At 38.2% G+C, this 15,454-nt stretch overlaps 1 protein-coding gene across 4 annotated transcripts in view; it reads right to left on the reverse strand.

Moving 5' to 3' along the window:
* Positions 1 to 7,733: 7,733 nt before the first annotated feature.
* The window catches only part of LOC141144373 (sodium channel protein type 5 subunit alpha-like), a 586,505-nt gene continuing 578,784 nt past the window's right edge, over positions 7,734 to 15,454 (reverse strand). For all 4 annotated transcript variants that reach the window (XM_073630007.1, XM_073630006.1, XM_073630004.1 and 1 more), the window contains 2 exons: positions 14,117 to 14,387; positions 7,734 to 12,575 (listed from right to left, as the gene is read on the reverse strand). In XM_073630007.1, the coding sequence (XP_073486108.1) occupies positions 11,341 to 12,575; positions 14,117 to 14,387 (1,506 nt within the window). In that variant the 3' untranslated portion in view covers positions 7,734 to 11,340. The remainder of the gene's footprint in view (positions 12,576 to 14,116; positions 14,388 to 15,454) is intronic.

Below are 15,454 nucleotides of genomic sequence, written 5' to 3' on the forward strand. Positions count from 1 at the left end.
CACAAATGTGCTTCTGGAAGAATGGTTAAACACTCCCATAGACACACTCCTGTATAATGAATTGAGAGTCAGCTCCATTTCCAGTTTGGTGTTTGTTCCAGTTATTTATTGTTTTCTGCTTTGACTGATAAATACTATATCAAGATTAAGATTATACTTAATAAAATACTATTGAGACTTGGAATGGGATTGGACCCTCTTGAATGAGAAATATGAACATTTAAATGTAAAATGTGAACTTGTTTGTTTTTCTTGTATCATCAGGATATTTTTTTTAAAACAAAGCTGGCAATGAAATGTCATTGAACTAAGTGCGATGTGAACATACTACTTACTTTATATATATACGAGATGAGGAGCAACAGCAGAAGAAGAAGATTGGGGGGGGCAAGTGGGATAATGAATTGGATTATGATCTTACCTTTTAAAATTCCTTTTTTTAAAGCATGTCACAGGGTACTTGTAATTCAGTCACCAATGTGTTAAGAAGCCACCTTTGGGTAATTGAACACTGGCAAAGCTGTAAGAAGGGCCCAGCTTAACCACCATTCACAATCCCAGCACACCTTCAGTTTTGAAGCAAGCAATAACAGCAGTGGATCACAAATACAGCAGGGAGGGGCCCGTGTCATGTGTGGTATCTCAAGAAAATAATTTTACATTTAAGATAAAAATCCTATTTTCTTGACTGATCATCACAAGACACAGGCTGTAAATTCAGCCTCCAATGGGGCATCCCAAATCAGTCCAACTGAGAGGTGGGCAACAGAGCAAATAATGACCAACAAGCCCCAACAAGGTGACTAAAGGTAAAAACAGTGAGCCAGACTGACATAAAGGCTGTAGCCAAGAGGTAGATGTAAACAGCTTGCACCACATCCAAACAATGGAAAGAGACCTCCCTAGAATGCCTAAGTTCAGGAGACAAATATTGTAAGACAATTTACTGGTTAAGGTGGAAAGCAGAAACCACCATGATAAGAAATGAGGCACTGGGCCACAAAAGAACCTTATCCAAGTGCAATACCAGCAAAGGATCTTTACACGTCAAGGCTTTCAACTAAGAGACTTGTCTCACAGATGTGATGGTGACAATAAAGAAAACCTTGAGAGTAAGGAAAGTCAGAGGGATACCCCTAATGGGCTCAAAAGGTGGTCTTTAAAGGACCAGCAGAAAAGATTGAGATCCCACAGCTGCAACAGGGAACGTATAGCAATGTAAGTTATACCCTTTACTAGGGCCTTGACTAAGGAGAGTTGGGCAAGCAGTCTCTAAAAAAGGGTGGCTAAGGCCAGAATATGACTACTGATGGAACTCAGTGTGAAATGCTGCTCCAGGCCTGACTGGAGAAAGCTATGATTCATCCCACAGAATTTTGGCAATAGACCTGATAGAGCAAGCAAGAACATTCACAACAGGAACCGTCAAGGTTTTGTTAAGGCAAGAATAAGCTCTTGAGTCTACAGCTGGAACAGTTCACTTCTTTAAGAGCCCCTCAACAGGATATTGCTGAGAAAATGTTTGGAAGGAGTAAACACCTTATCAGGATGAGGCCAGTCACCATAAAAATACATAAAGTGAAAGTGCTCTCATGCACCAATCAGATAACAAAAGAGGTCATATAACCCAATTTGTATGACCATATAGTGAGCAACAAAAATATATAAATTATAAATTGACAAACACCTGAAAAGTTTGTGTATTAAAGGTGTGTAAAATTATCAAAAAAAATGATGACATCAAAATTAATGGGCCAGATAAGGTAGTGTCCAAAGGGCCCACACAGCAATTATACCCATGAACTAAAATAATGATTGGTGTCCATCCATAAATGGTGCAATCTTCACAGTTGAATGAAGGACTAGTGCAGAAATCCACCACCAGAATATAAGGGGTTACTGCTTACCAGAAGCCCTTGATCCCCAGTTACAGAGGATCAAGGGAAGCCTGTATATAGAAAAGCCCTCCAGAGCATATCAGGTGCATCAACTATCCTCGATGTAATGGGGGTGATAGTGCGATCTCCAGAAACGCCCAACAAACCCTCATAACACTCCAAAACTCCTCATTTCATTTCAAACTCATGAGTGGATGTGCGTGGCATGGAAAGATAAAAGTGCTCCATAGCGTAAAACCTTCAAGTTTATTAAGTATTAAAAACAGTATTGCACTTACATAAGCAAGCAGATAAAACGCCTTGGTGTCTGGTGCGCCGGCCAGTAGCACACAGACCAACCCATCCTTCTGAAACCGTCAACAGCCACATGAGGTGACGTCAGCGCATCGCTCCACACGGTCTGTGTGCTACCAGCCGGCGCACCAGACACCAAGGCGTTTTATCTGCTTGCTTATGTAAGTACAAAACTGTTTTTAATGTCACCTGAGAGAAATTAATCAGCTCCATATCTGAACAGTCACTGAACACAGTGTGAAGCACAAAGTCACTTTTGAAACAGTTGGACTATTTTTCCACACTTCATATTCTATATTTAATATCTAACTGTTTATTATGAAATTTTCACTATTTATACTTGTGGTTACATGTTTATGGTTTGATTTCTGACACAGAGGATCAAACACACTTTATCACTTAGCTTGTTTTCTTTTAAACATCCTCTATTCCCAGAGGGTGTAACACTCTTAGTTTATTATTATTTTGTGTTTCATTACATGTTTTGCAGTATAATTATTGCATGGATGTAATTCATCACTTTGACACCCACCAGAGGGTGTAACACACCTATTCAACTCATTGTTTCTGGCGTACATATTTTTATATTTTTTTAGTTCATCACATAACTTCATTACCAGAAAATTAAATTGTTTGCCGCATGATTATCGCATGGGTGGAATTCATCACTTTAACACCCGCCAGAGGTCTATTATCTATTTGGGATTTTTTACGTATATTTTTATCATTTTAGTTCATTACACAATTTTATGTTATTAGGAACACTAAATTCCACCACTTGTACACATACACCAGCTTTGTGAAAAGGCAGGGGGTGTAACGCATCTTACACAAAAAAAAGTTTTTTGATTTTTTTAGTTGATTTAGTTGATTTATTTATTTATTTCAAGGAGAGTAACACCACTACATAAAACCTTTCTGGCATAGGACCTGACCATATTGGGCAGAGGATATAACACTGGGTGTTACAGCTCCATTACATCTTTGCAGTATCTCTGTATATTGTTAAGCCAAAGGCACAGCTAAACCATCAGGCACTTTATTAAGAGGAGAATAGCGCCATTCCTACACTTTAACAACCATAAAACACAGACTAAAGCAGCCAGTGTATAGGGAAAGATTTTACGGGTCAGAGTCCCTTTAAGGAAGTACAAGTGATCTTAGGCAAGGTCGATGCCAGTAGCTCTAGTTTTAAACACACCCATACTACATCTGCAAAGGATAGCAATAATAGAAATCCTTGAGTTTTGAGGGAATGCCTGACAATGGGTCCTCTTCTTGTGAAAAGTTCTCAGAACTCATTGCAGCACCATCCTCCTCTTCCTCATCAGTGAGCTTGAGGGCAGTCAGAGAAGAATCAGAGGGAAATTCTAGAGGAGAAGATGAAGGGGCTTGCTTACTGCCCATGCAGTCTGTAGGGTCTAAAAGGTCAGACAATTTTCCCATGAACACAGACATGGTTACAGCAAATTCCTTCCTAGATAAACATTAAAAGGAGTGTGCTTCTGAAGAGGCAGGGAAGGATTCTGAGGCAGAGAAAGATCTAGGCAGGGGGCAACAGTCCAGACTGACCAAGTATCTCCAAGGGGGCTAAGTAGACCCCCTCTAAACTGCTAGCAAAACTAGACCTGGCAGGTCCCAAAGTCCTAGTCTCCCTGTGTTTGTGATCTGCTATCTGAGTCGGATCCCTTTTAAGGGTACTCACGACAGATACTGCAGTAGGAATTTGCACCTGTGTACCCAGTCACCCTTGTTAGAGGGCCCGTAGTGCCTCCAGAGATCACTCCATGCTGTCGTCTGTGGATGCAGGGAGCAAAAAGCAATTGGAGGAGCATGAATAATGAGACAAAATGGCATGTACATGCGCAGAACGGAATACAGGGGGGAGACTGCGCAGGCACAGAAAGGGAGCCAATTTTAAACTTGGAAGTAAACTGAAGTGCTTTCTGCTGTTTTGCTAAGACTGAAACAGACACAGCCAGTACTATAGATTAACCACCCTCTTGGATGCCCCTCAGGCTCAGGGCTTTTGACCTTTTTATTGGATTAACTTTTCATGCAGTCTCATTACACTAAGGAACTAAATGGGGTGATATACTTCTATTTTCAGCAGTTTAACGCCCATGCCAAATTTGAACCTCCAACATGTGGATTACTACCACGAAGGACTAGGACTGAGTGGATGTACTAATTAGATATATCTACTAGGAATGCTTTCCTTTTCTCTTATATAGCAATATTTTTATTCAGCAATTTTGCCATGCCAATACTTTGCCACTGATTATGGTGTACAATATTGCAAGACTCATGAAGTTACACCAGTACATAACTTGCGTGTTGCTACTGTACTTTATGTATGATCACCTAACAGCATTCCTTGTGCTCTATTTTGAGAGATTATATTATACATTACTGATATGTATCAGTTAATTAACTTTTGTTGAGCTGTTTAAGAGATAGAACTTGGCATTCCTGATGCATCTGCCATAATTTCAACTACCTTAAGGGACCTTAGGTCCTGTAGCTAATACATCCAGTTTTCTTACTTGTGGACAGTTACAAAGTTCCATGTGCCATAAGAACTACCTTCTGTATAGACTGTAAAAGCTATTAATATTTGCTTGATTCATGTTATTTATATGAAATCCTTCAAACACCAGTCCTGTGTTCATTCTCAGAAAATCTTGTTTTTTGAAGTGGGATTATTGCCAGTTGAACCTGTGTGGAATACAACTGACAAGAACAATAGATGTTTATGTTAAAGTGGTTGTAAACCCCACTTTGTTATTTTTACCTACAGGTAAACCTATAATAAGGCTTGCCTGTAGGTAAAATGATATCTCCTAAACGTGCACCATTTAGGAGATATTCACCCTTCATGCAGCCGCTGACGTCAGTGGCGTATGCGCTCTGAAGGTCCGGCATACCATGCCGGATCTGCAGAGCTTCTTGCCAGAACCAAGGGCTCCCATGCGCATGCACTGGAGTGACATCATTGCGGCTTCGGCCACTCACAGCGCCAAGCCTACAAATGCTGAAAAAAGGCCTGGGAGTGCTTCGTTCTAAGGTAAGTATTTCATAATGTGCTAGTATGCTATGCATACTAGCACATTATGACAATGTCTTGCAGGGTTTTTTTTTTTTTCTATGTCAGGGGTTTACAACCACTTTAACTATATTACATTTATCTTTATCTTATCATATCTCTGGAAGCTGCACAAGGAGAACTCACCTTTTCTTATATTGTAAGATATATGGAACTATTTTAATTTAACAAACTTCTCCATCAAGACTGATATTTACTTTAACCACTTGCCTACAGGGCACTTTTACCCCCTTCCTGCCCAAGCCATTTTTCAGCTTTCAGAGCTGTCGCACTTTGAATGACAATTGCACGGTCATGCTACATTGTACCCAAACACATTTTTTTTATCATTTTCTTCATACAAATAGAGCTTTCTTTTGGTGGTATTAAATCACTGCTGTTTTTTTTTAATTTTTTACTAAAAAAAAAAATAAAAATAAAAAAGACCAAAAATTTTGAAAAAAAAAAATGTTTTATTTAGTTTTTGTCAGTAAACTTTGTAAATAAGTTAATTTTCGCCTTCATTGATGTGCGCTGATGAGGCGGCACTGATGGGCACTAATAGGCTGGACTGGTGAGCATTGATGAGTCAGCACTTATGGGCACTGATTAGGTGGCACTGATAAGGAGGCACTAATATGCCTCACTTATGGGCACTGATAGGTGGCACTGATATGTGGCCCTGATGAGCACTGATAGGTGGCGCTGATGGGCACTAATAGGCGGCACTGATGAGCACTGGTGGGCACTGATAGGCAGCATTGGTGGGCACTGATAGGCGGCACGGATAGGCGGTACTGATGGGCATTGATGGGTGGCACTGATGAGCGACACTGATGGGCATTGATGGGTGGCACTGATGAGCGACACTGATGGGCATTGATCGACAGCAGTGTTGGGCATTGATGGGCGGCACTGATAGTCAGCACTGACTGTCATCGCTAATGGGCACTGATTGGTGGCACTTGTGGGCAGTGGTGGGCACTGATTGCTGCCACTGGTGGGCACTGATTGCTGGCTCTGGTCGGCAATGGTGGGCACTGATTGGTGACACTGTTGGCACTATATTGTAATCAGGGCACTGATGATCAGTGCCCTGATTACATGTTAGATGTCCCCCTGCGTGAAGATGCTGCTGATCGGCTCTCCTCGCCACACACTCTATCAGTGTGAGGCGAGGAGCACCGATTACCGGCATCTCCGTGTTTACATGTGACCGGCTGTGATTGGACATAGCCAATCACATGGTGAAGAGCGGCAGACGGGGTCGAGCCATGTCCTAGCAACAGGCGTGCGAGAGCGGCCGTTCTGGGACGCCGTCATATGACGTTGTCCCAGAATGAGAGCCGCACCGCCATCATTTGTTGGTGGGCGGGTGGCAACTAGTTAAGGATTTTATGTCTGTTTTTGTGAAGCACTACAATTTAAAGTGATTGTAAATGCTGAAGGTTTTTTTTTTTTACCTTACCTGCATTCTCTGCATTAAGGTAAAAAAACGTTCTATCGTCAGCTCCCCAGCCCCCCAGATACTTATCATTTAAAAATGTAAAAATCAATAAAAACATTTAAAAAATTTGAGATCATTATTTCAATAGCAAATAGTTAAAGTGGATATGAAACAGAAAAAACACCAAGTTACAAAGAATGATAATTTTATTCAAGTATATTCAAGGTCAATACAAGAAGTTCTCATGGGAACTTTTTATTACATGTGATGTATAGGTGATAGGTGGACATCACTTTTGAGTAGAAGTAAATTTTCATGTGCAACATAGACATGAATTCTTACAGTAAGAGCAATGGAAGTGTTGCACACACTGTCAGTAAAATCAATATTAACTGATGCCTTTAACAATTTTTTTGAGCAAAAGAATATATAGACATTAAAATGTTACACACAGGTAAACCATATACAACTATAATTGGCAATTTTGGAACTGGAAATCAATGTTATTGCCTCCTTAAAAAAAAAACTTTCCATGAATTTTCTGGCATAGCAATTTAAACATTGGTGCACTAGACACATGGCACACCAAGATAAGCAAGGCATGGATCCTTCATGCATGTCTAAGATAAGTCTTGTGTTTAAACCCTAGAGAAAAGAAAATGTGGAGGAGATACCAACAGCGACCAATCAGATGCTCCGACTCATTGCCATTCCAGAGCCCAAAAATAGCTTTTCCTGCCTCCATTTTGATTACACCAATAAAGCTGGTCCACCCTGTTGTCTGACCTGCTCATTCACATTGGCAACGTGTACTAACAATGCATAGCACCTACCTAAACAATAAATTCACATTATATTCAATCTGGTAAAATACAAAGCTGTTGCTTATTTTTCCTGACAGATCAAACTGACTGTTTATAGGTCCCCACCAACTAATTTACAAAATACTTAAAGCCAAACAACACACCTAGTCCCCCCTTTCCCTAGATGCCCCCCCCCCCACCCCCACATGTACTTTTTATACTTATCTTTTTTCTGAAGTCTTGTTGTAGGTCAAATGGCACACAGCATCCTCTTCCTCACCTCCAATGCTAGATAGTTCTCCATTTTGCAAAGAGCTAATGTAATGTCAGTACAGTTCTCTGCATGATTGAATTGTGAGTGCAGTACCATGGCATGGCTCCTGCATTCACAGGAAGCGAACTGATCAATGCTGGATCACAAAGTGAGTTAGTCTACAGGGAGGAGACATATACTGCATTTTATTTTTATTTTTTTAATTTGTAGGATTTAAAAAAATTAAATAAAAGTTGGGCTTTAAATTTCTGGAAACTATTAAAAAACAGCTTGAATCTAATTGTTTGCCATGGAAAACTCCCACTTTCCCTTCTTTCCTTTTCTGCCATACACTGACTGAATCAATAGTCAATATTCTGAGAAAGCATGCATCTATGCTAGCCATTATGGGTTACTCTGCAATGGTACATCCAATAAGTCAAGCTTATTTTGTGAAATAAAAGGTGTAAAACTGATATGATACACATAATACCTGATACAGGATTATAAACAGAACATTAACAAGCATTGTGGCTTTAGTCTTGGTGCTCAATTACCATTATTCAACAGCAACTTGAAGAACCACACTCAAGGATTGCTGTAACAAGTAAAGTAAAATTCTTATGCAGTTTTTAATATACTAACATTATCAGTGTAGACTGAGTATAACTCTAGTTTCTTAAAATACCCACATAAAAAAAAAAAATATATAAATGTACATCTTCTTGTCTAAGGCATTATTGAAATTTGCTGTTCAAGAAGACAAAAGTTCCCGCAAAACCAGTTGTATTTGCCCAGATGTAACCAGTTTACGAATAATGCATAACCAAATCAATAGATGGAGCATTAGATGATAATAAACGCAAATTATCTATTTAACACCATGGAAGGTGGTATATAACGTCAAACTCCATTCAAAAATGTTTTTTACATTTTAGGCAGGCTTGATCTACAGCAGAGGGATCTTCCACTAATGAACTCCTCCTGACTGACCATGCAGAACTTTATAGAAGTTCTTTAAAAAGTGGTTAAACTCTTTCTGCTTTGTCAAAAATATAAGCTCTACGATAGCACAGAGCTCCAAATTCTCTGGGATTGAGGATTTAATGGAGTAGAGTCTGTTTAATAAGCAAAGTGAATTTTCAGTGATCTCAATTAAGACAAAAATATATTTGGATATCCAAGCACTGGTAAGGGTAATAAAAAAGAAGTACATGCTTGTACATGAGTGGATGATTGAAGTGAACACACCTTAAGGACTGAATTAATTGAACAATAACTTTACAAAGTGAACAATCTATTCTTCTTTACTGACCCAGTCCCACTGACTTTAACAGAAAAACTGATTTCTAGTCGTAGTTTCAATTCATATTTGAAAAAAGTTATGTTAAAATGAATATGTTGCTTTTGGTGATTCATGCTCATTTGGTGATTTGGTGATACATGCTTATAGAACTGAATAAATACCTATGGCTGCATCTTACCTAACAGCAAGCAGGTCTTAGTAAGACTGGTCGACTATAGGAGCTAGCATTTCAGATGGTCACCTGCTTTCCAGTAGAAAGACTAGAGGGGACTGTCTGTGGAAACAGGTTTAACATTTTCCTGCCACAATTTTTCACACATTAGCATTTCTACTTGGCCCTGTTTTTGATTCTCCATATTATGTCGGCAACAGTTGTTCTATTTGGACTGTGTTGCTGCTTTGACAAAACCTGACATATGACATCACAGGAAAATCTTCTGGAGCTTAGTGAGCATGCCATGTCAGTACAAGGGATTTCACCATCCTCAATAATACTAATGTTTATTTAAAGCTGCCAAATGCTGATTTACTTCACAAAGGCATGCACAAACTTAAATGCTGAAGAATCTATTAAGCAGTTAGTTGTATCAGTCATACATTTTCTGATAAATCACCTATATAAAGTGCAGTTTTGTGTAGGGGAAAGCACTCTATAATGCAACAACTGATATCTCTCATTATAAGCAATATATGAAGTGCCACTATCTCCCCTACTGTCAGTAAACTCCTATAGTCTATTATGCATGAAATGAAATTTTTATGTAAAGCCTTGAGTGCATTTATCAGAATAATGCTGCTTAAAGTCTTATTACACAATATGATGAACTGAAGGAAGACACGTGACTATATGGTGAAAATAAGGATTGGCATGAAGGGCTGACCACTACACATAGGTAGGGATAGTAAAACACATACTGGACTAGTATTGGTTCACTCCTGTGTTTGGATGATATGAGTCTTGTATTAGGATGACAAGAAAAGGTTAGTAGCTCTAAATGTTATGGGTGGGTGCTGATGGGCTGACTTAACTGCCATCAGATATTCCCTGGGGACACTAACAAAGATATCTCCTCCATACCTTCTGCCTCTAACCCCAGTCTTAGCCATTACAAAGTCAAGTAAGAAAGTTTCCTGATCCTGCAGCATCTTGCATAATGTAAATTAAATAGACATATTCAAAATTTAGCGGCAAGCGTAGGGCACCCTTGTAATAGCCTTGATAGGTTGGTAGAACTAAGAACTGAGGTGCAAAGATGTCACCAGAGGACTCCCTGAGAGACAGAAAAAAATTAAAATATACAGTGGGTGAATTAAGGCGTCCAATATTGAGGTTTTAGACAAGCGTTTCTTGTAATCTGTGGATTAGAATTATGGATATAAAACAGGGTAGTGATCAAGCCCATTCAACAAAATGTGCAATCTGTGGTTGGCTATCACAAAAATAATTTATTGGTCAAAAAAAGAATTTCTTTGATTCTTTAATATTCGGCCTACAACAAAAATGTGTAAAATTCCTTTGAGATAGTTTCCTTAGACATAAATGGCTAAATATTTTGTACATGTTAATTAACCCATTTAAAAAGCTTTATTTGCATTACCCATGCCAAGCAATTACATGTCAGCTTGTAATAACAGTTCAAATATTTTGTACAGTTATCAGCAGCAAGTTCCAATAATTCTTTTTTTGATTTTTTTTTAAATATTATATCATTCGAGAGTTTCAAATGCAGATTTTAAACAACCATCTGCTCTCCCTTTGGAAAGAAAGAACTTTTTTTATGTAAAAAAAATATCAAATATAAATTTATGAAAGACCATTCATGACATATACAGTAAGTGTATATAGTTTTGCTACAGCAGCTTGTGATATTTGGATTTAATTTAGATGCAAGGTCATATATAACCTTTACTAAACACACTAGTATAAGACCATAAATGAATGTATACAGTCAGGGTTTTGTCTGTGTATAGAGATACATTGCATTACTCTTGTACACATTAGCATACTTATAACCACACCACTGGTAGTACTTCGTAGGCTGCATAAGTTTTTGCTGTAAAAATGTAAAGCAAACGTTGACTGAGACAGAGCCAACAAATTGTAAAGCATTCATTCCCAGTAGTTCAATTGAAACGTTAATTCATTATATTCACAAATAAATCAAATATGAAGGCTGCCAGAACTATTGTGCACTTGTACGTCGGTAACATTCTGTAAACAATATCTGATAGCGTTTCAGAAAAAAAACAAAGATTATACAAAGGATTCTTTGTCTCTGTCTGCACATATTTTACAATCTGTTGACTCATCATTTTTTGTAGAGTCTTCTTGTTCCAGCCCAAAGTTTTCACCTGTGTCCCTAGTTACACTGTCATAAGAAGGTGGAAAAGACGTAGAAGAAATAGACTCTACTTTCTCCAAATGATGCCCAAAATTTTCATTCATCATTATGGCAATAAGGCCTTCCTTCTCAGGGGCTTCTTCTTCAATAATGTTTCCGTCACAGGACCTGTGACGGTAAAGGAATGAGGCTTGTTTCATGGAACGATAAAGCAAATGCCTCCTAAAGGCTCTTTGGATGATACGGGCAGACACCTCTTCTTGTTTGCGTCTTAAGGTGCTGGTGATGGGTTCATAAGAAATTTTAGATGGGTTGGCTGCCATAAATTTTTCTTCCATTTGTATCTTTAGAGTATCCATCTCCCCAGATTCTCCAAGAACTCTTTTGGTGAAGGCAAACAAAATATCCAAGCAATGAATCCTGTCTCCGCTAACCATAGGAAGATCCATGGCTATCAGTTTGATCTTATTTGGTATAGGTATGCGTAAGGGTTCAGCAAGCGAGTCAGCAAATGTAGACAGGACTGAATAATCAATGAACTGTGTTGCTTCTGGGTCAAACTTCTCCCAGACTTCGTAAAACATTTCAAAGTCATCTTCACTTAGAGGTTCTGTACTTTCTTCAGTGGCCACGCTGAAGTTTTCCAGAATAATGGCTATGTACATATTAACCACAATAAGAAATGATATGATAATGTAGCTAACAAAAAAGACAATCCCAACAGGGGGATTTCCACAGTTCCCAGGAGAGCTTCCTGGATTGGGAAAGTCTGGATCACAGTCAGGTTTATTACTATTTAATATTGGATTGAGAAGGCCATCCCATCCTGCTGAGGTTGTGATTTGGAATAGGCAAATCATGCTGTTTCCAAATGTTTGAAAATTGAACATGTCATCAATTCCACTTTCCATCTTTACGTAGGCAAAGTTTGACATGCCAAAAATGGCATATATGAACATAACAAGGAAAAGCAAAAGACCAATATTAAACAAGGCTGGGAGTGACATCATTAAGGCAAACAGAAGAGTCCTTATTCCTTTGGCTCCTCTTATAAGTCGCAGAACACGTCCAATTCGTGCCAAACGAATTATTCTGAATAATGTCGGAGACACAAAATAATTTTTTATAATATCAGAAAGTACAATACCTGCAAAAAACAGAATGAAAGAACTTTTAGAACTATTTTAAATCCATTCTTGTTAAAAGCAAACATAACACGTGTGAACAGCATTACTTCATGCCATAAATGTCCGCAAGAATATTTTATACAATTAAATTAATTAAATTAAAATTAAATGCCAGGACAGTACAAATATCACCCAAATGATAGGCAGACTGAGGTATTTAGTAAGGAGGCACGGCACATTTTTTTTTAAGTTGTAATTTTTTATCCCAATTTTTTTGGAAAATTAAGAAAAAAATGTTTTTGCTCACAGTTAAAAAAAATGTTTTTTACATAATGTCACCAGTGTAGTAAAGCATCATTGTATAACTGGTGTGGCAGTGATCAGCGACAGTGACTGGTGACAGTATGTAAAAAAAAAAATGTAATAATTAATTTAAAAAAAAAATGTAATTTTTTTTTCTTTTTTTCCTTTATCTTACATTTCTTTTTTTTTTTTACACAGTATGACCAGAGCAATACAGCGTTACCATAGTAACACTGTACCACTCAGGGTGGTGGATCAGGGTTTTTACTTTTTTCACATACTATATATATTGCTTATAGCATTGATTGGCCCTGTCTGTACCATGTGATCACTGTGACCAATCACAGCTAGCAACACAATTGTATACAATGAATGGCATGAAAGGAAGCCATCCATTGTTTACAATTATCATGTGATCTGCTGTGATTGGTCATAGCAATCACATAACACTGGCAGCAGGCCACTGAAGTGATCAGTCATCCGCTATGTCTGGTGGACACAGCAGGTGACAGATCGAGCTGTATTGTGCCAGGAAGGGCCACACGATTCACGTTCTCGGGAGGACATCATATGATGTCCTCCCAGAACAATAGGGTTCATGCTCGAATGTCATTTTACAAAGGCCTGAGCGGGAAGCAGTTAATAAAGCAATTTGGAGTAGTTAATTACTTAATTTAAGGCAGGACTTCATTTTAATATAGAGTGACCATGCAGGGAAGCTGTATGAAGGATATCTCTGACTGCACATTATATGGTTTAGGTGGAACCCCCCCCCCCCACTGCCATAATCTTCTGGTGCCGTTAGGGATAATAGAACTAAGGGAGCTGTGGCAGGTACTCATCAAGAGTGCCTGACTATGTCCACCCTTTCCGTCCCCCTCATCTATTCATAGAAGCCATACTACAGGTTCTATAAATAAAACATGATCAGGATCAAAAGTCTGCCCCCTCCATTCATAGATCACAAGTATTCCTATGATTGAAAATGTATTTCACTGTTGCTGTCCTAAAAGAGGTAAATGACAGGCTCTCTGTGAAAAAAATACACTTAATACTCCATCTAGCAGAAAACAGTGTCAAATAGCTGCAAAATCAGGATGTGAGCAAATGTTTCCTTCTTTTACAGGAAACGTATCAAGGGTTGTTTTAAATGATGCTGACTTTTCAGAGTTTGGGCGAGCTTACACATTTTGAAAAGTAACGTTACATTATTTTTTGCATTAACTCACTTTCTAAATGCAATAGTGTGACTACTTACCCACAACTGAAAGGATGACCACCACAAAATCAAAGATATTCCAGCCAATGGTGAAATAATAGTACCTAAGAGCCAGGATTTTTAGTGTACATTCGCCAGAAAAAATGACCACGAACGCCAGGTTAATATTGTACAGTAAGTTTTCAATGTCTTCACTCTGCTCATCGGTTTCCACCATCATAGTGACCATGTTAAGGCATATAAGAACCATGATAATAATGTCAAAGGCTTGCTTTGTCACCACATCAAAGACGAATCCCTGAAATTTGTTCTGCAAAATGAGGCAAAATAAGGTTCAGCTTAAAAGAGTCAAAGCATCTGCATTATTACAGAAACATTAACAAGTATGAAAAATCTACCGTGACAAGCTGACTTTAAAGTTCTGACCTTATATCAAACATCTATTATTTACTAAGATATCAATACTTTATGAATAGCAAAATAGAGGTGCAGTAAGGGTACATTACGTTGGTGTAGTTACATTACACTAATAAAAGTAGATTTTTAACAAAGAGAATCAAAGAACGCCTGGACCCCACAACAGCTCCTTGAAAGCAGCAGTTTGCCCCTTATTCAGTTATTCTTTAGAATGCTTTGCAGACTAAGGTTTAGCCATTTGTGTATAAGGGAGCATCTAAAACACCAACGATTTTTTTAACAGCAGGTGCCACGGAAGAGGATAGATGGGGTCAAATCAAATTAGAGTTGGCCATTAAAATAGAAACTCTATTAAGTAAAATAGTACAGTGAGAGTGATGGGGATAACTTTTGATCATTTTAGGGGTTTAATAAAAAATGGACAACTTCTTTTGCAGAGTTTAACCACCTAACCAGGCCTTATGTATTTTTCTCCCAAAATCCTCTTAAGTCTCAAAGTGTGTTTTTTGGCAATGTCTTGGTTCTGCACATCATACCTTTTAAAGTTTGTAGTCTACCCCAAGGTATTATACATTGTTCTTTTTTGGGGGGCAGATAGAAATTTAATTTGGTAGCAAATATGGATGAACATATTTTTATTTCCTTTGTTTTTATTGGAAATAAAGACTAAACATTTTAGAAACTATAATGAATTGTTTTCCTCAAAATTTTCCCAATGCAACATTTAAGTACTTAGTGCACCTCCACATATGTATAGAAAAATATAATCAACAAAGTTATGATTAAAATATATTAAAGTGATTGTAAAGTCCTCATTTTTTTTCTATGAAAAAAAAAAGCATACATGTTATACTTACCTGCTCTGTGCAGTGATTATGCACAGGGCAGCCCAGATCCTCCTCTTCTCAGGTCCCTGGTTGGTGCTCCTGGCCCCTCCCTCCCTTGAGTGTCCCCATAGCA

The sequence above is a fragment of the Aquarana catesbeiana genome, linkage group LG05, assembly GCF_042186555.1.
Source record: "Aquarana catesbeiana isolate 2022-GZ linkage group LG05, ASM4218655v1, whole genome shotgun sequence".
Taxonomy (NCBI): domain Eukaryota; kingdom Metazoa; phylum Chordata; class Amphibia; order Anura; family Ranidae; genus Aquarana; species Aquarana catesbeiana.